We start from the raw sequence: 19,627 nt of genomic DNA on the forward strand, positions 1-19,627 counted from the left end.
TTCACAGCTGTTATTTAATTAATTTAAGTTTTTTTTTTTTTTTTTTTTTTTTAATTTGAACAAAAAATGGCATGTCCAAAATTATTCATACCCTTTGCAAACTGTCACAGTCTATGGGAAAATCCAAAGTTCTATACCATTCAAAATAGTCCAAGCTGTTCTAAAGCATCCTAATTACCCTGATTTATTGGGAACAGCTGTTTTAATCAATGCAACAGGTGAAAAACAAAAGCTCTCTGAGGTTTGTGGACAGTCATGGCTAAGACAAAGGAGCTCACTGAGGACCTGCGGCTGCGCATTGTGGCTGCTCACAAGTCAGGAAAGGGCTATAAGACCATATCTAAATGTTTTGAAGTTCCAGTGGCTACAGTGCAAAGTATTATTAAAAAATACAAAACGTTCCGCACTGTGAAAAATCTCAGAGCCAAAAGTGACACCTGTGCTGGCCAGGAGGATAGTGAGAGAGGTAAAAAAAAAATCCAAGGATCACCACCAAGGCCATCCTGATGAATCTGGGCTCTGCTGGTGACAACATCTCAAGACAGACAGTCCAACGGACACTGCACACCGCTGGGTTCCACGGACGCAGACCAAGGAGGACGACACTTCTCCAGATAAGGCACACAAAAGCCCGCTTGGCCTTTGCAAATTCTCATCTGGACAAAGAAGATGATTCTGGTCTTCTGTTTTATGGTCAGATGAAACAAAAATTGAATTGTTTGGCCACAATGATGAAGCCTTCATTTGGCGTAAAAAAGGAGAAGGGCTTTTCTATTCATTATTGAGAAGGGTATGAATAATTTTGGACATGCCACTTTTTGTTCAAATGTAAATAAAAGATGAGTAATATTTTTTTTCCACAATGATGCCTCTTGTACATTGTCTTATTATCTTTTGGGAGAAGCCTGTGTCGTTTCCGGTCAAAAAAAAAAAAAAACTTGCTGGTTGAACAAAAGTAACTTTAAGTCAGAATTTATCAGGGGTATGAATAATTTCGGGCTTGACTGTATATTAGCGTTCACTTTACTTAACCATGTACAAAGAAACGTGCAAAGAAAGTCAAATGGCATTTACAAAAAAAAAGTAAAACAATGATGTCAGATGAAGTTGGAGGAAAAAATAAGATGGAGTTTTTCACCCTATGCTACCTTTTTGAACCGAAGTACACGTACAAACAAACCGCGTGTAACTTTTCCAATGTGATTACGAAGTGTGTTAAGACTCGCAGAGCTAGTGCAAGACAAGCATTTGTGGTTAAAAAGTATATAATTTTTTTTTTTTTAAATGACAAATCGTTTCATTAGATAAGGCCCTTATTCCTTGGCTGGGATCATGTAGAGCCCTTTTAAAGCTGCATTGAAACTGCAATTTGGACTTTCAACGTGTTGATCCCCATTGAAGTCCACTATATGAAGAAAAATCCTGGAATATTTTCCTCAAAAACCTTAATTTCTTTTAGACTAGAAAAAAAGACATTAACATCTTGTATGACATGGCGGTGAGTAAATTATCAGAAAATTTTCACTCTGGAAGTGAACTTTTCCTTTAAAGTTCACAAAAAACTTTAAATAGGTGTTTAAACCAATTTACACCTGCTAGAGATCCAAATAAAACACAACAGGGAACAAACTGACAGGTTGAGTAAACCATGCTAAGAGATTTCACAGTAAAATACCACCTTCGGTCCTAATTCAGCATCCAGCTTTTTGTTCCTGAGGCGAAGGCAGTCGCATATGTGCAAACTCACACCGCTATAACCTTCACTCTGTCACCTTACAGTTACCTCACTTTATACTGACAGGTTATGAGCGCATCATCATAACCTTAATGAGACTCTTTTATTTGCGTTAACTCTGACCTTTAGAAAGCCTCCTGGGCTATGTTGTGTTTCAGGCTTGCGTGTCTGTTTCTGTGTCAGTGCAAGGTTTGAAAATAAAAATGAAAAGTGAGGGTAATGCTGCTGCAAGCTGGAGAAATCTAAATATTTTTTTTAATATTTGAAAGGTTGAAACACTGAACTCTCAACATCTCACATTTATAAGGAGACAGTTGATAAAAATGCAGCCAATTTTTATCTAATTCATTTTAATCGAATTAAATTGATAGAATTTAGCACAAAGCACCCCAAAGATACAGACGTGATTAATGAACCAGCATGCAGTCTTTTCTTATCACCAGATTTCAAAAATACTCAAAAAATAGTACAAAACTGTCACTAGGGCGGTGTGTGGACTTCTAAACCCTGTTTTTTAAACACAGAATAAAGAACGTTTCGCACTTGTAAATGGGGTTTAGCACTGTTTTTACCTAGACCAGGATAAAGAAAAAGCCTGTGCAGGAGCGACAGGAGTTATTGTCAAACAATGCGGTGTTACAATGTTACGGCTTGATGCTTAGCAACAGACTTTTCACATGCTTTTTATAGTCACGGAAACACCGCACATTTTCTAAAATGGGAAATGACAAATGGTGACGGAAAACACGCGAATTTCTTACCTTTATAATCCATTGAAACGTCCATTCAGCATAAATTAGCCTATGGAGTGTTTTTACGACGTGTCATCACTCATCAATTGGCTATACTGGCGGCAAAGAACGTAAACAATGCCACTGAACCGATGCAAACTCGCAAATTTAGCGGATTATTGCTGTTGAAAATGTTCGATTACTGTCATGTTTTGGGCTGTATTAATCGGTCGGACTGGGAAAAAACATTTGGAGGACTATAGACTGTCAAAAGTTATAAAAAAAATCAAGGAGAAGAGTGAAAAAAACTGAGGAACAAAAGGCTTTTGTGGATGGCCAAACTGAAGCAGGATTTCCAGGGCAAGAATCTCGACAACATTCGTGTTTGATCTTATCATTTCCGGTCAGGTAGATGAAATATTAAGCTAATATCTTAATTAATACTGCTTGTATATATCTTTACTACCTATTAACTTTATTTTGTCAAAATATTGTGCCCTTTCCTGCTTACTAAGTCCTTCGGTTTAGACATTAGTACATTAACACTGAAATCATGCTGTTGTTTACATCTCCAATATGGCTGCTCATCCATAAAACACACCGTTCCAAACCTGTAAGACCTTAGTTCATCTTCAGAACACAAATTAAGATATTTCTGGTAAAACTCAAGAGCTTTCTTACCCTCCATAGAGAGCAAAGTAACTAGCACATACGCTCAAGGCCCAGAAAGGTAGTAAGGACATCGTGAAAAGCCATTTTAGGTACTAAAGAGGTATTTTAAAGTACTAATATGTATCTTAAAGGTACTATGCAATAAGGTACAAAGATGTAAGAATAAAATAAAATGTTGTACCTTTTTTTCCAGAGTGTGGCTTTTAGTATTGTTAGTGTTGGATTGAAGATGGGGTTCTCCCTTTAAATGAAATGACAAGAAATGTCACACAGAGACCGTGGGCTATTATTATAAGAGAGTACAAAACAGGCTGTAATTGGGAGCATATAATCATGCTAAAACTAGCTGATAGTGTCTTCTAATCCAGAAAATCTAGACCGCCAAGTGTGTATTCTGAGCACGTACTCATAAATGAAAGAGAAGCGTTATCGGCTCAGCCCCTCTGTCTGAGACTCAGTATACATAAACTAGACTCTTTTACCTTCTAAAAGATGTATGTGACCATTGCAGAAAAGCAAGGGTATATTTAAATTTGATGTTGAACTAATTTACCAGTTAAAATTACCCAACAGCTCGTAAGTGAGTGTATTTGTGTATTCTGAAAAACTGCATTTCGAGACATCTCGGATAGTTTAAAACACACAGCTGAAATCACATCTGTAGCTCTTTCCATCAATTTGCAAGTAAAACAATAGGATGACAACAATAATCCATTTTAATGTGATTTTTCATTTTCCTCTGTGTAAATGAATTCTACCCCTGCAGGGATATGCACATTTATTTTCGAAATGGAAAATTATGCTGTGCATCACAGAGCTACTTGAGCATGTTTTGTCTTTATTGCCAGTGCATTCCCGCAAGTAACTAGTTTGCAGAATTTAATATGTTTCACCCCGTGCCTCAAAGGCATCCACCGCCACGTTCTTTGCCATCTATCTGCCAACTTCTTTTTTAAACCGCAGTTTGTTAAGTGAGACACAGACACATACACTTGAATGCTTGACTTCAGGAGCACAACATTTATGGTTATCAGTACTGTACAAATACATGCTCAAGAATAATAATAATCATAATAATAATGGTCAACATCAATTTAATAACATACAGAGCTCCACTTGAAGTCTTAATCTAATAAATTAGAAATAAATTATAATTACAAATGACTATCAATGGGACAATTCAAAAAGACAATTCTTCAACACAGATGTAACCACTGATTAGAAAAATCAAAATTAAAAGCACTAGCAATAATACAGAAATGTAAGCTATTTACATTCAGACAATGTACAAAAATGTACAAGAGAGCCAAGCTGTAACTTTAAAAGACGGTAAACAGAGAGGAATTTAAGCTTTTGAGCCCTTTCACTACTTCAGAGTGAGGAAAAGATTAGACTTTGACTCTTCATTGCTCCGACAGCCCTGATAAACACAGAGGGGAAACTGGGTGTGAAATCACCCCACATCCGAACATGAAGGTAAATCAGAAATTAAGACTTAACCCTGCTGCCAATCTGCTGCAGACTCACAGTATGACAAATGCTTTCACACATCCACACAAAACACTCCAAATACACATAGACACTCTCTCCGTCTCTCTTTTTCATGCTTTCGACACACAGAAATACACAACATCATTTTCTGTGAGAAGTCCACCATTGTAAATCTCTTCCACCCCTCTTAGGCATCTTTCTTTAATCCCTTTCAAAACTCTCTCTTGTAGGCAAGGACACTTAAATCAGTCACACAAAATCCCATAGTGTTCACAGTTACATCGTTAGGGCTCCTCTTGATGCCACAGCCCCTGAGATTTAACTGGGAGCCACCCAAACAGTCTCTAGATACTACGCCTTAAAGAGTTAGTTCACCCAAAAATGAAAATTCTGTCATTAATGGTTCACCCTTATGTCCATAAAGACCTTCGTTCATCTTCAGAACACAAATTAAGATATTTTTAATGAAATCCGACAGCTTTCTGACCCTGCATATACAGCAACGCAACTAGTATGTGCGTTGAAGGCCCAGAAAGTAGTAAGGACATCGATAAAACACTCCATGTGATATCAGTGGTTAAACTGAATTTAATGAAGCTACGACGACTGACATGAAAGAGAAGAAACTGTTGAATAAAGTCGTTCTTTTTGTTTTCTTTAACACAAAAATATTTCCGTCGCTTCATAATATTATGGTTAAACCAGTGATGACACATAATTTTAGGGCTCTATGAAATCCATTTCATTTTTTCCAAATTCAGTTTTTTCCTAATCCTAATTTTTTCTGGATTCCGTTTATTCCATTTTAATTTTTCTGGATTTTTTTATTTATTACATTTTATTAATCATAAAGAAAATTATGAAACGTATACAATTTTACATCAATTTATTAAAGGTTTAACAAAAATTACATGTTTAGGGCCCTATGCAATGTTTTTTCTTCTCTGATTCTAAAGAGAATCCTTCTCTTTTCTTTCTTCTGTTTTATTGTTACCAAATTTTGTTTAAGCATGTCTAATTATTTGAATGCATAAAAACAAGTTACTTTATTAAAGTTTAATTTACAATATTTTTACAATATTAATTTTTTTCTAGTTATTACATGAAGGCATAAAATATTAATTTAATTTATTTTTTAATCAAATGATAATTAAAAAGTTGCTAATAAAATGAAAACATGAAAATATTGTGTGATTATTCCTTAATAAATAAAGTTTTAACCATTTTAGTAATAATAGTAGTAGTAGTATTATGTACAATCGACTAAACAATAGTAATATATGTCTTCAAGTTAAACCAAACTTTTATTTAGATGGGTTGCATTACATATATATTTAAATTTCTGTGTGTATGTGATATGACGATAGTTTGACACGCAGAACATGAACGATTCATATTGAAATAAATTGAATTTTAAAAAAATTCATCCAAACTTTGACCAATTCCATGACATTCCAAGTTATACAGTGAATTCTGTTTTTATGATGGATTCCGTGATTCCGTCCGTGTTTAATACATTGTGGAAATCATAGGGCCCTACAATGTCCTTACTACCTTTTTGGGCCTTGAACATGTCAGTTGTGTTGAGGTCTATGCAGGGTTAAAAAGCACTCAGATTTCATCAAAAATATCTTAATTTGTGTTATAAAGATAAACCTCTTACAGGTTTGGAACAACATGAGAGTGAGTAATTAATGACTGATTTTTCATTTTTGGGTGAACTATCCCAACTAAAATCATTAAACTTGTATATTTACAACACAGAAGCAATGGTGGCACTTTCCCCACATGCACTGGCTAGCGATAAATGAACAAACATTTCATTATATGCTTGTGCAATAGGCTCAGACTGAACAGAGATTGTGTTCACCATACACGGTTTGACAGATTTCGTGTAGGCCCTGACACAGAGCAGATAAAGCCTTTTGAAACGTTAAGAAAATGATACACACCTCCCTGTCCGTGCTGTAAACATAATGTTATCTGAAACATCTTTAAAAGGTCAGAAACGAACAGGAGGACTGAAGTTTGAATGTGTAAACTGGATATACAAATACTCTGTCTGGCAGAACCTGTGCATGCTATATGACAGGCTTAGTCGCATAAAAGCCAAGGCCGTATTTGGTCCCGAGATTCAGATTCAGTTCAGAACATAATGGATCTTCTTTAAAACTTCTGCTGCGGTAATGAGAGCGTTCTTCTCGGACGGAGTGAAACAGCAGCCTAATTATGGGAAGACGAGCCTCGGAGGAGCAGACACACATACCACAACCATCTTCAGCAATATATAATGGAGTTAAAATGCTGTGGTTCCACACTGTTTTGTAGTTCTGCATTAAAGACATGGTAATACAGCAAATCGATTTGGGTATGAGAGTCCCGTCAGCCATTGTGACGGCTGAGGTAACCACATGCTCTAAGATCTGATCCAGCCGCAATGTTTTCAGTTCTCGGAATGGTTTGTGCAGTGCAATTCCTGTTCATTTAAGGGTGCAAGGTCAACCTCTCACTGCAGGGCCTGTATGGGCTGTTAGGGGCACTTGGGAGCCGTAGTCATAGTCCACATCGACAACATGTGAGCCGCCAATCAACCTGCCATGGGAGTAGCCCCTCCTGTCCGTACGTCTGTCACGGAAGTTCTGGATGTAACTCTGAAAGAGAAAGCGAAGGTGTAATCAACCTCTGATAAATTGAAAAGATAAACATAGGGATTCGTTTGTCAGGTTTCGCAGATCTACTTTCAAGATAATGTGAACTGGCAGATGGATTTGAGGCGAGTTGGATGACTGATACTTACTGGAGAAAGTACATCTCCGTCAAAGCGGCGAATGGTGTTGGGTTTCCGGCGGTGGGTAGGCTCGGGATGCTGCAATTTGGGAGGAGGGTTTGGGGGATGAGGGTTGGTCTGAGGGGGGTGGTGGTACTTCTGTTGCTGTGGCGGCTGTTTCTGTGGCTTTTTCTTCTTTTTCTTTCGGCATTCCCTTCTTTCTTCCTTTTGACGGATTCGCATTAACTGCACACGCCTCTGCTGGTGACTGATGAAGACTTTAAAAAAAACAACAACAACAACAGAAGAAGAAATTTAAAGTTCCTGATGAAATCAAAATTTAGTTTTTTTTGCTTTTAGTATGAATATGTTACAATTAAAGAGAAATTAAAATTAGCACATTATTTACTCACGCTCCAGGCATTCTAGTTGTTTATTACTTCCTTCTTTCAGATTAATTCATTATGTTATGTTAAAAATTATATTTTCAAGCTTTAGAATGGCATATGTGGGTGTTTCTCTTTATCAGTCCAAAACAAGTCTAATAAAGTGCATCCATCCATAATAAAGAGTGCCTCTTGTAGCGAATCGATGCATTTTTTGTAAGAAAAATATCCATATTTACTCACTTTACTCTAAAATCACTTTAATCTTGCTTGCACCAACTGGTCATACACAAAATCAGTTTTGGGCAGTTGACATGACGTCAGCATTGCGCATGCGCTGCTCAGAAGTGACGAACATGCCAAAACGAAACAATGGTCACGAATTAGGAGTACAAAATGAGGATTTGTAAAGGATAATGTCAGAGGATTCTGGTTTTCCTTTGCTAAAGTAAAGTAACTGCTTCCTTTGCTCTTTTAAACAAATGTTTGGCGCAAGCTAGATTAAAGTGATTATTACATTTTAAATATGGATATTTTTCTTACAAAAATGCCTCAAATTACTAGAGGAGGCCTTTATTCACCCCCTGGAGCCAGGTGAGGCACTTTTTATTATGGACGGATGCACTTTATTATGCCATTCTAAAGCTTTGAAGTGCCAGGATATTTCTTAACATAATTCCAACTGGATTCGTCTGAAAGAAGGAAGTCATATACATCTAGGATGTCTGGAGGGTAAGTAAATAATGGGCTAATTTTCATTTTTGGGTTATCTATAAGCTAGTGTGCCTCTAAACTTGCATTTACAAAATAGACGCATTTAAAACGTACAGTCTCTAACTCAGGGTTTCTGCAGATATGAACAAGTGAAATTTAAGACTTTTTAAGACCTTTTTAATACCACCTTATATGAAATTTAAGACCTAAACCTGTAATGAAATAGATATTATATTACATGCATACATGTAATATTTAATGTGTTTAATGTAAAAAGTAAACACAATTTCATGGCTGTCATAAATTAAATTTATTACTACGATATACAGTGAACTTTTCATATCAGCAGATACTATTCCACACAAAATATCCCCATAAAAGTACCACTAGAAATATCTGATGTAAAAAAAAAATTCTGAAGCAATATTTTCATCAGTGCTCTATTAGCTTTTACATCTTAAATCTGCATATTTGATTTACCTTCATAAAGGCCTTTTTTTTTTACTTTTGAAATGTATGCATTACCTTTGAAATTTATTTTATGAATTTATCAATAAATTCTAAATGGCTGTTAGCAGTGAGATTACACAATTTACACTGCAAAATTAAAAGTGAGATTAATGTTTTAAATACATTTATTGATTTATAAATATATAAATTAGAAATGTTGGGTGTGGAGGCATACTTTTAAACACACTAAACTACCAGCAGGTGGCGGTAAGTCACTTCATGAGTAGAGGATGGATACCCGAGCCGAGCCCGACGGGCCGGGCCGGGTTCGGACAGATATTTAGAAAGGATGCTCGGGTTCGGGTCGGGCTCGGTTACATCAGCGCGATAGTGCGCCTGTGTTATAACAGCGCTTTTTGCCCCGTGTGCACTGATGCGCTCATCTGTTGACATTTCCGAACGCCTTCCTACAGTTGCTTAATAAAAGCGGGCTTTCCACACAAAAAACTGCACGTGTCATTAGTATGAGAAAAAAAAAAGATTTTAACTGTGTCGGGCTGGGATCGGGCTCGGACATAAATATCTTAATGCCTGTCGGGTTCGGGTCGGGCTCGGTAACTGCTCTGTCGGACGCGGGCCAGGCTCGGACAGAAAAATGCGGCCTGATCCGCACTCTATTCATGAGCGAGTTATTTCAACTGATTTGAGCAAAACGCTGAATCATAGCAGAACGTTGCTAGGAGAATGCTTCTGCTGCGATCCTTGTTTGGAACTATTTTCGTTGGTGAAACAGAACAAAACAGTGAAAATATTTTGTCTAATATGTAAGTAACTACTTGACTAACTACTTGTTCATTGAGCTAAAATTAATGTAACATTTGTAATTGTGAGAATATTCAGCAAAAAGCTCACTTGGTATATTACTGAACTATATCATGTTATAAATAAACTATACATTTTAAATTTTTACCTCAGTGTGTTTCTTTAGAGAGCTGTTACATTCATTAGTTTAAGTATGTCACAAATAGACCAGAAATACACTATCCATTATCAATTTCTGTTTACCTTGAATGTATTAAAATATGAATCTTTCTTGCCTTTCGATGCTTCGCTAACGTTAGTTGTTTTTGTCACTTCAGTTTTAATCAGGCGGTTTGTTCGGTCCGGCAAGGAAAAAAATTTTTTTTTTAAGTATCTCCAAGGCTGGCGGTCAGCTAGCTCGACCTATATTTATTATTATTATTGAGAACATTATATACAGAAAAAGGTAGTTTGACCTGTATTCTGCTACTGCGATTCTGTCTGAAGACGCAGTAACTTCCACAGGAGGAGAAAAAAATCTACAGGTGTTAGCAACTGGCCTTAGCCAAGCCCTATATTCAGTTTTTTCAAGCTAAGTATTGCTAAACTTGCACTTCCCCAAAGCTAAATCCATTTTACTTCTGCGGTACAATCCGAGAGAGACTCGCGCCAATAACAGAAAGCTGATTGGCTATTGCATGTTGGTCTCATTTGTAGTTTAAATACAGCAAATTATATTTGGAATAGTGAAATAAAGAACTACAACACCACGGAAACAACAAAAAGAGAATTTAAATGAGCTTTAGAGGTAGCGTTACATGGACATCGGAAAAATAAGACCTGTGTGAAATTATTTAAGACCTAGAACAGCGAATTTAAGACTTTTTAAGGCCTAAAATTTAGATTTTTAAATTTTAGACTTTTTAAGACTTTTTAAGACCCCGCGGAAACCCTGCTAACTTCCACCAATATGGATCAACCATATTGGTCACCCTGCACTTCAACTTCATGTCAGATTCTGTCCAATCAAATGCTCTCTAGAATCCAAAGTGTCCCACCCCCGAAACTATAAATAGACGGTGAAGCTGCGGCTGAAATCGGTCCCTAGTTCACAGAATAAGTATTTTCTGTACAGTGAATGACATGTAGTACACTACATAGGGGATAGGAAATGATTTAGACAGTGTAAATATGCTTTCCGTTGGGGCAAATGAAGTAGGGTTTCGCTTTGTGTCATATGGACCGCCGCAGCGCATACTCACAGTCTGCTCCGGGCCAGAGAAACAAAAGCATGGAGTGGATCGTATGCGCAAGTCGGCACAGAATATAAAATGTATCGGACCCTTTTGAATTCTAAACAGAATGATATTTTTTTTTGATCGATATAGATGAGATTGTAGCTGTCATACACTGTCAAATGTGGCTTTAGTGAGCTCAATGGCTCTGGCCCAAGCTGTGATATAAACGAACCGCTATTGGCTAGTTTAAAAAGGGGGCGGGACTGCTTGATATGCCCCACCCTATTTTTCTGTTTCAGTTGAAATAACGTCAACACATAGAATAACGCTGCATTTCAAATCACTTTAGTGGACCTTTAAGTAAGACAGATAGCAATGGAAGAATCACATCAGGTCACAACTGCAAAACAGAGGCGTTATTCTACTCTCTAAAGACACTATGCAGTGTGTATTGGCTGGGTTTCTCAAACAGTGGTCTGAAGCCAAGCTGATAAACAAACCGTTGAGTGTTTTGACACATTCTGCTCTGCGCAGGGCTAAATCGACATTCTGTTCTCTGTCATTATTAAAAACAGACGGATTATTTCTGCCCATTCAGTCACTCTGTTGTGCCTCAACAGCTTCGTGGCCCATCTGTCAGGGAATTCATGTAATGATCTTTTTCTCTCGCTCTCCCCCTCAGAAAACACTCCTCCCACTCTCGTCTCTATTCTTCTGCCCCTTCCTTGTTGCAGCCCCCTCCCCCATTCTGCCAAACAAGGGCCCAGCTTGTAGCCATGGCAACCACCCCCAGCGCAGTTCACGCCGCCTGTTTCCCAGTGCGCGCTTTAATTCTGAATATTAGCACAATGTTTGGTTTAGCTGTGCACTTGACAAGGAAAAGTACAGTATGTATGTGTACTTTTAATAGAGAACTGCTCAAGGTCCTGTAGATGTTCTGGCCTTGATTTTAACTTCCCACAATTATGTTCTTATTGTGGGATATCTATTCTTGTTCTAAGTTATCAGTCATAGACCTTAGTGCAAGGTAGTGCCACATTTAATTTCTGACAGGAATGAAAACTACTAGGCTGTGAGGGATAGGAGTACAATTTGTTCTATTGGATTGTACTGTTGTTGTCATGATCTGGGCTGTGGGGTTTCCCTCAGCCACCTGAGGTCGCTGTTTTCCCTTCCTCCACAGCACTTCCCCAAATTGTACACTCCTGTTTGTCATTAGCAATCAATTACCTCTCACCTGGTCACAATTATCTGGTCTATAAGAACTCTCATTTCCCACTACTCATTCTGGCTGCATTGTCTTCGTGTGTGTTTCTCTGTGTTCTGATCCTGACTGTAGATTATGTTTTTGTTCTGTTTATTTTGATCTTTGATTCAAGTCGTGTTGTGCCGTGTTGGCCTTTTGTTTATGTTTATTTGTGTTTTGTTTCATTAAAATCCTTTCCCTGCACCTGGACCCAGACCCTTCCTTGTTCTCACGTGACAGAATGCAGCCAGCAAAGATGGGTCCAGCGGGGAGGAATTTTTTTCTCAAGGAGGCGGCGTCCCCCCGTTCTGTTCCCGAGACGGCGGGGATGTCCTTCGAGGCGGCGTCGGCCGCTCGTTTTGAGTGCATCTACGCCTGCCTGGCGGCGATAGATGCCCGTAGCGCAGAGGCTGCGCGGATGCGCCCCTGCTTTGCGGCGGGGATAGAGACGCTGTTTCGCGGGAAGGTGGCGGCGTCCACTTTCTCGATCCCCGAAGCGGCGGCGATCGCTATTCCTGCTCCTAATGCGGCGGCGTCCGCTGTTAATGTTCCCAAGACGGCGGCGGTGACCGCGCTCTCTGTTCCTGACGCGGCGGTGACCGCGCTCTCTGTTCCGGACGCGGCGGTGACCGCGCTCTCTGTTCCGGACGCGGCGGTGACCGCGCTCTCTGTTCCGGACGCGGCGGTGACCGCGCTCTCTGTTCCTGACGCGGCGGTGACCGCGCTCTCTGTTCCTGACGCGGCGGTGACCGCTCTCTCTGTTCCTGACGCGGCGGTGACCGCTCTCTCTGTTCCTGACGCGGCGGTGACCGCTCTCTCTGTTCCTGACGCGGCGGTGACCGCTCTCTCTGTTCCGGACGCGGCGGTGACCGCTCTCTCTGTTCCGGACGCGGCGGTGACCGCGCTCTCTGTTCCTGACGCGGCGGTGACCGCTCTCGCTGTTCCGGACGCGGCGGTGACCGCTCTCTCTGTTCCGGACGCGGCGGTGACCGCGCTCTCTGTTCCTGACGCGGCGGTGACCGCTCTCTCTGTTCCGGACGCGGCGGTGACCGCTCTCTCTGTTCCGGACGCGGCGGTGACCGCGCTCTCTGTTCCTGACGCGGCGGTGACCGCTCTCGCTGTTCCTGACGCGGCGGTGACCGCTCTCGCTGTTCCGGACGCGGCGGTGACCGCTCTCGCTGTTCCTGACGCGGCGGTGACCGCTCTCGCTGTTCCTGACGCGGCGGTGACCGCTCTCGCTGTTCCTGACGCGGCGGTGACCGCTCTCGCTGTTCCTGACGCGGCGGTGACCGCTCTCGCTGTTCCGGTCGCGCCGGTGACCACTCTCGCTGTTCCGGACGCGGCCGTGACCACTCTCGCTGTTCCTGACGCGGCCGTGACCGCTATCTCTGCGCCTGACGCGGAGGCGACTGCGCTCTCTGTTCTGGACGCGGAGGCAACCGCGCTCTCTGTTCTGGACGCGGAGGCAACCGCGCTCTCTGTTCTGGACGCGGAGGCAACCGCGCTCTCTGTTCTGGACGCGGAGGCAACCGCGCTCTCTGTTCTGGACGCGGAGGCAATCGCGCTCTCTGTTCCTGACGCGGCGGTGACTGCGCTGCACGGGCCTGGCCCGCCGTACCTCCCCCTGATTTGCCTTCCCCCGTTCCTCCACCCTCCAGACTTGTGGAACGTCTGGGAGCCGTTCCGTGGGGAGGGGGTAGTGTCATGATCTGGGCTGTGGGGTTTCCCTCAGCCACCTGAGGTCGCTGTTTTCCCTTCCTCCACAGCACTTCCCCAAATTGTACACTCCTGTTTGTCATTAGCAATCAATTACCTCTCACCTGGTCACAATTATCTGGTCTATAAGAACTCTCATTTCCCACTACTCATTCTGGCTGCATTGTCTTCGTGTGTGTTTCTCTGTGTTCTGATCCTGACTGTAGATTATGTTTTTGTTCTGTTTATTTTGATCTTTGATTCAAGTCGTGTTGTGCCGTGTTGGCCTTTTGTTTATGTTTATTTGTGTTTTGTTTCATTAAAATCCTTTCCCTGCACCTGGACCCAGACCCTTCCTTGTTCTCACGTGACAGTTGTTTAACAACATATCAACGGTTCAGTTGACAGAATGTTTTTCTGTGTCTTTCAGTTGGCAAAAACAGTTTTGAATGGTAAAAAGTTTCATGATTTAGGACCTTTACAAAGTGTGTGCCATTGTAAAGCCTCCAAGTCTATCCCTCAAACCTTGTTTTCATTTGTGTTAAATTAAGGAGCTGGTTCACCCAAAAATGAAAATTGTGACATTAAATATTCACCCTCATGTTGTTTTAAACCTGTAAGACCTTTGTTCATCTTCAGAACACAAATTAAGATATTTTTGATGAAATCCGAGAGCTTTCTGACCCTCCATAGACAGCAATGCAACTACCACATTCAAGAAACGCAGTAAAGACATCAGTAAAATAGTCCATGTGACATCAATGGATTAACCTTAATGTTATGAAGCTACGAGAATATTTTTTGTGCGCAATGAAAACAGAAATAACTACTTAGTCAGCAAATTCTTAGAGAGTACCGAGATGCAAACGTATAAGAGGTTTGACGTAGAACGTCCATTTCTCTTAGTTTGTCTGTATATTCTGGTTTAAATAAGTTTCTGGTTTAAGTAAGGCTTAAGGTGAGTTCTATGCCAGAATGCGCAAAAACATTCTTGTTGCTAGTTGTAGTTGTGTTGTTGTCTATGCATGATCAAAAACTCTTGGATTTCATCAAAAGTTTCTTAATTTGTGTTCTGAAAATGAACAAAAGTCTTGTGGGTTTGGAATGACATGAGGGGGAGTAATTAATGACAGAATTTTCATTTTGGGTGAACTATCCCTTTAAATGTGTCTAACCTGACTGAGTTCTATAGATAATGTGACTTCTACCCTTGGAAATTTAATGCATACTCTCTTGCCCAGCTGAACATGTTGGTGGTTGCTTTCTACAAGACAGTGATGAGGCAATTTAAAAATCCCCATTCATGGAAATTTCAGGTCAGGCCTTCCCATTGAGTCACTCTGAGACTCTATGGGAGCTTGTATGCAGGGCACAGCTGAGCCAGTCTGATCTCCACAGGATCACTTCCACAGCAAGTAATTAACTAGGACACCCAGATATAGAAAACTGCCAAAAAAAGAATACCCAGGGGGGAATTTTAGAAAGACACCTTGCTGTAATGAAGTCCACAGAGGGACGCCCTCTTAAAGCAATAGTTAACTCAAAAATATAACTTCTGTTGTTGCAAACTCATATGGATTTCTGACTGTTGCAGAACACAAAATAAGATATTCTGAAGAATGTTTTGGATTATTTTGTCTATATTATAAAAACCAATGTCCAAAACTTTAAAGAACCATGTTTATTCACACTTTTTGGAACTCAAAAGTTTTGGACCCCACTCCTTCCTTTAAAGGAGTCATGACATGAGAAATTTTCCTTGATCTTTTGGCATATAAGAGGTATTTGTATCATTAAAACATCATGGAAGTTTCATAGCTTAAAAAATCCTCCTCTTTACAAACAAAGCATTATTTAATCAAACTCCAAAAATGGCTCGCTTGTATCTGAGGTGCAAGGTGACATCACCTGGTCACAAACATTTGCATAAACACTGCCTCCAGAGCAAGACATCAATGAATAGTCATCTTCTAACCATAGGCCCCACCCACTGGTGTTCAGTCGCTTAAAGGTCCACTGAAGTGCCTTGAAACACGCAGCGTTCTTCTATGTGGTGACGTACTTTTAACTGAAACAAAAACATATCGCCCAGCCCCGCCCACTAATTTTGAACAGCCAATAGCGTTCCATTAATATCTGCTGGGCAAGAGCCGTTGAGCTCGCTAAAGCCGCATTTGTAAGCTTATGATAGCCACAGACTTATAAATCACCCCATAGATTCAATATGAAACTTGCTAAAACGAAATAGTGATCATTATCATGCTGATGCTGTGTAGTTTAATGTATGCCGACCGCACATGAGCGCATATGATCTGCTCCGCGTCTCTGTGTAGGGGGCGGGACACTACGGACTCTAGAGAGCATTTGATTGGACAGAACGTTTGATGAGAAACTGAAGTGCACAGTGATATCATCCAAATCCTTGATTCATATTGGCGGAAGTGACGAGACTGTAAGTTTTGAATGCCCATATCTTGTAAACACAAATTTTGTCTTTGTTTTGCAGCACACTAGCTTATAGATAACCTTGAGGCTAATATATTCATACTAAAAGCCCAAAAACTTTCATTTTGATTTCAGGGGGACTTTAACAGTTGACGCGTTAATGCGCTGAATGTGAGTGTCATGTCAAAAGCAGATAGAAATTACAATCTCTACTGCTACCTTGTCTACACTGGATACAGTACACAGACGTTCGCTTTCTGACACAGTCCACGCACATAATTCTGTCTGCAATTGGACAAATAGAATGAAAGAATGTTTACTTTGACGCATTTGGTTTAAACTATTTGTACACGTCTTCTTGCAGATATCAGAAGAATCCCAGCGTAAGGAACAAGTGGATAGTTAATTATGGCATCCTGGATCATGTCAGAGGATCGTTCGGACTTCGAAACATGTTGTTTTGTAAACGAGGCACAGTGTCATGGAGAGTTCACAAAGAAACATTTGTTGAAAGATGAAGCGTTATTAGATCTGACTGCAGCTGCATCACAAACTGTAAGTAAATGATTTCATAAGGATTTATCTGTAAATTATTTTTTTTCAAAAATCTATGTCATGACCCCTTTAAAGGATTTAATGGTGATGTTACTGTTACAGCAGGAGTGTCCCATCATGCTCCTACAGAGCTGAGCTCCAATCCTAATCAAACACAGCTGAACCAGTTAATCAAGGACTTGAGGATTACTAGGTTTTATCAGAAATCACCCCATATACCCTCATTCACTATTCCCTACATGACTCCACTAATATAAGAAGTGAATGGAAAAAAAGGTCAGCAAATCCGGACTCTGGCAAGATTCATTTAGCATGACTCTCAGAATGCACTGGTGTTCTCTAATAATCAGTTAAGTGTATATTAGTTGTATACTTGTTACTGCAGTGCATTATAAGATTGAATGAGTGCACTTGATAATGTCCACTATGGATCTAAAATCCACAACAAATGGCTGTACCTTCAAACAGCACTTTGGGTATGGGGGTGCTTTCTTTAATCTTTTTGAGGACTGGACCAGGATTGGACACCCCTTGTGTTACACTGGCCTGGGTATAGTTCTTTTTCTGCGTTCTGCTCCATCTAGCACACAATAGAGCGCACAAGCCATTTAAAGTATACTTCACTGACCATGAGCATGGACGGATGCACTACCTAGTGGACCTTTGTTTTTGAGTGCTTAAAGTACTCACACATGCGGTGTTGTCCTCAGACACAAAAATCTGTCAGTGTTAGCAGACATTAACAGACGAACTGTCTGCAAGTCAATACGGAAAGAATACTTAAAGATGATGTTCACTTCCAGAACAAAAATTAAAAAAAAAAAATCGTAAAGAAATAGTTTTTTTTTGAGGCTAACATTTCAGGATTTTTCTCCATAAACTAGACTTCTATGAAGCCCTTGAATTTGAACTTCCAAAATGCATTTTAAATGCAGCTTCAAAGGGCTCTAAATGTTCTCAGCTGAGGAAGAAGGGTCTTGTCTAGTGAAATGATTGGTTATTTTCTAAAAAAATTGCATTGCAAATTACAATTGATATGCTTTTTAACCTCAAATGCTCATCTTGTCTAGCTCTGCATGAACTCAGTATGGGTCAATACAGTTACGGTATGTTGAAAAACTCACATCTCATTTTCTTTTCCAATTTCATTGTCCTACATTGCTGCAGAAGTACAGACCCAATTTTTACAAAGTGAACGTGCAAAGAAGATTAAATGCCCTTTACAAAATAAGGTAAAACAGCGATGTAGGGCGATTTTGAAGTTGGAGAAGAAAATTAGATTTTTTTTTTTAACATACATTAACTGTCATGAACCGGAATACACAGAGTTCACTACGAGATAGACAAGATGAGTGTTTGAGGTTAAAAAGTACATACATTTTATTTATTTTTTTAGAAAATAACTGACCCTTCTTCCTCAGCTGGGATTGTTTACAGCCCTTAGTTTGAAGCTGCATTTAAACTGCATTTTGGAAGTTTAAACTTGCAGACACCATAGAAGTCCACTATATGCAGAGAAATCCTGAAATGTTTTCCCCCAAAAAACGTAACTTCTTTACAACTGAAAAAAGAAAGACATGAACATCTTGGATGACAAGGGGTGAGTAAATTATCTTTAAATGTTTGTTCTGGAAGTGAAATTCTCCTTTAAGGCTTAAAGAGATAATTCACCCAAAAATGAAAATTCTCTCATCTTTTTCTCATCCTCTGGTTGTTCCAAAGTTTCTTTCTTATGTTGAACACAATAAAAAAATTTTTTTGAAGAAAATAACTAGAGAATAAAGAAACTTGGAACAACTTGAGGGACAGTAAACTTTTAGCTGAACTATCCCTTTAAGCCAGTTTTGTCTTTCTCTACAACTGCTTGCCAAACTCACCTTCTGTGTGTGAATATCCTTCAGCCGTGACCTTCCACTGAATTAGAACACCCAGCAGTGCCAACACGGGCCAAACTCCCATGACCACCCATGTGAACCAACACACTGGGCGAGGTGGATCCACCTTCACCCTCTCATAGATGTACCGCGTCAAAGCAAAGAGCTCGACAAAATAATCCACAGTCACAGTCACCACAGCAGATCCGAAGACGGCAGTGGAGAGGGTGGTAAAACAGCGCTGCCACTGCAAGGTGAGCACAGCGAACAGCATGCCTGAACCCAGCAGCACACCCAGGGGAAGCCACACTGTCCTCGGGTGATAAAACTCCTCCAGAACCACCAGAGAGGCGAGAGCCACCAGTAAACCCAGGAGAAGTCCGACCATGAAGAGCCCCACGCTGCGGACCAGCATAGTGACCAAACCGCACAATGTGCCTATGCCAAGGCCGATGCCCACACTGGCCTCCACGCTGAGCTGAGTATCCATGACCCTCTCCTTATAGCAGAGCATGAAGATGATGATGGAACCAAACATCAGACCAGTGAGGAACATTACGGCCTTGAAGCAGCGGTATCCTGCAACAGAAGAGGGCAGGACAGGGGAGGAGGGGTTGGGGAAAGAAAATGGTTTTGAAAGAGAAGATTATTTTATTAGCAAACGGCATGGTCATGATGATAAGCTCTGAACATTTTTATTCAATATGGATAAACCTAACAGGTAGGGATGCACCGAAATGAAAATTCTTGGCCGAAACCGAAAACCGAAAAAGAGGAAACCAAGGCCGAAAACTGAAACACCGAAAGAATTATGCCAATTATTAGTA

General features: G+C 40.4%; 1 protein-coding gene across 1 annotated transcript in view; it reads right to left on the reverse strand.

The window, feature by feature from the left end:
* Positions 1-4,035: 4,035 nt before the first annotated feature.
* Positions 4,036-19,627, reverse strand: part of tmem198aa (transmembrane protein 198aa) — a 41,014-nt gene continuing 25,422 nt past the window's right edge. The window contains exons 3-5 of the mRNA XM_073845683.1: positions 18,804-19,379; positions 7,427-7,674; positions 4,036-7,280 (exon numbers count right to left, since the gene is read on the reverse strand). Of these exons, the coding sequence (XP_073701784.1) occupies positions 7,128-7,280; positions 7,427-7,674; positions 18,804-19,379 (977 nt within the window). The 3' untranslated portion in view covers positions 4,036-7,127. The remainder of the gene's footprint in view (positions 7,281-7,426; positions 7,675-18,803; positions 19,380-19,627) is intronic.

This window comes from Garra rufa, chromosome 8 (assembly GCF_049309525.1).
Source record: "Garra rufa chromosome 8, GarRuf1.0, whole genome shotgun sequence".
Taxonomy (NCBI): domain Eukaryota; kingdom Metazoa; phylum Chordata; class Actinopteri; order Cypriniformes; family Cyprinidae; genus Garra; species Garra rufa.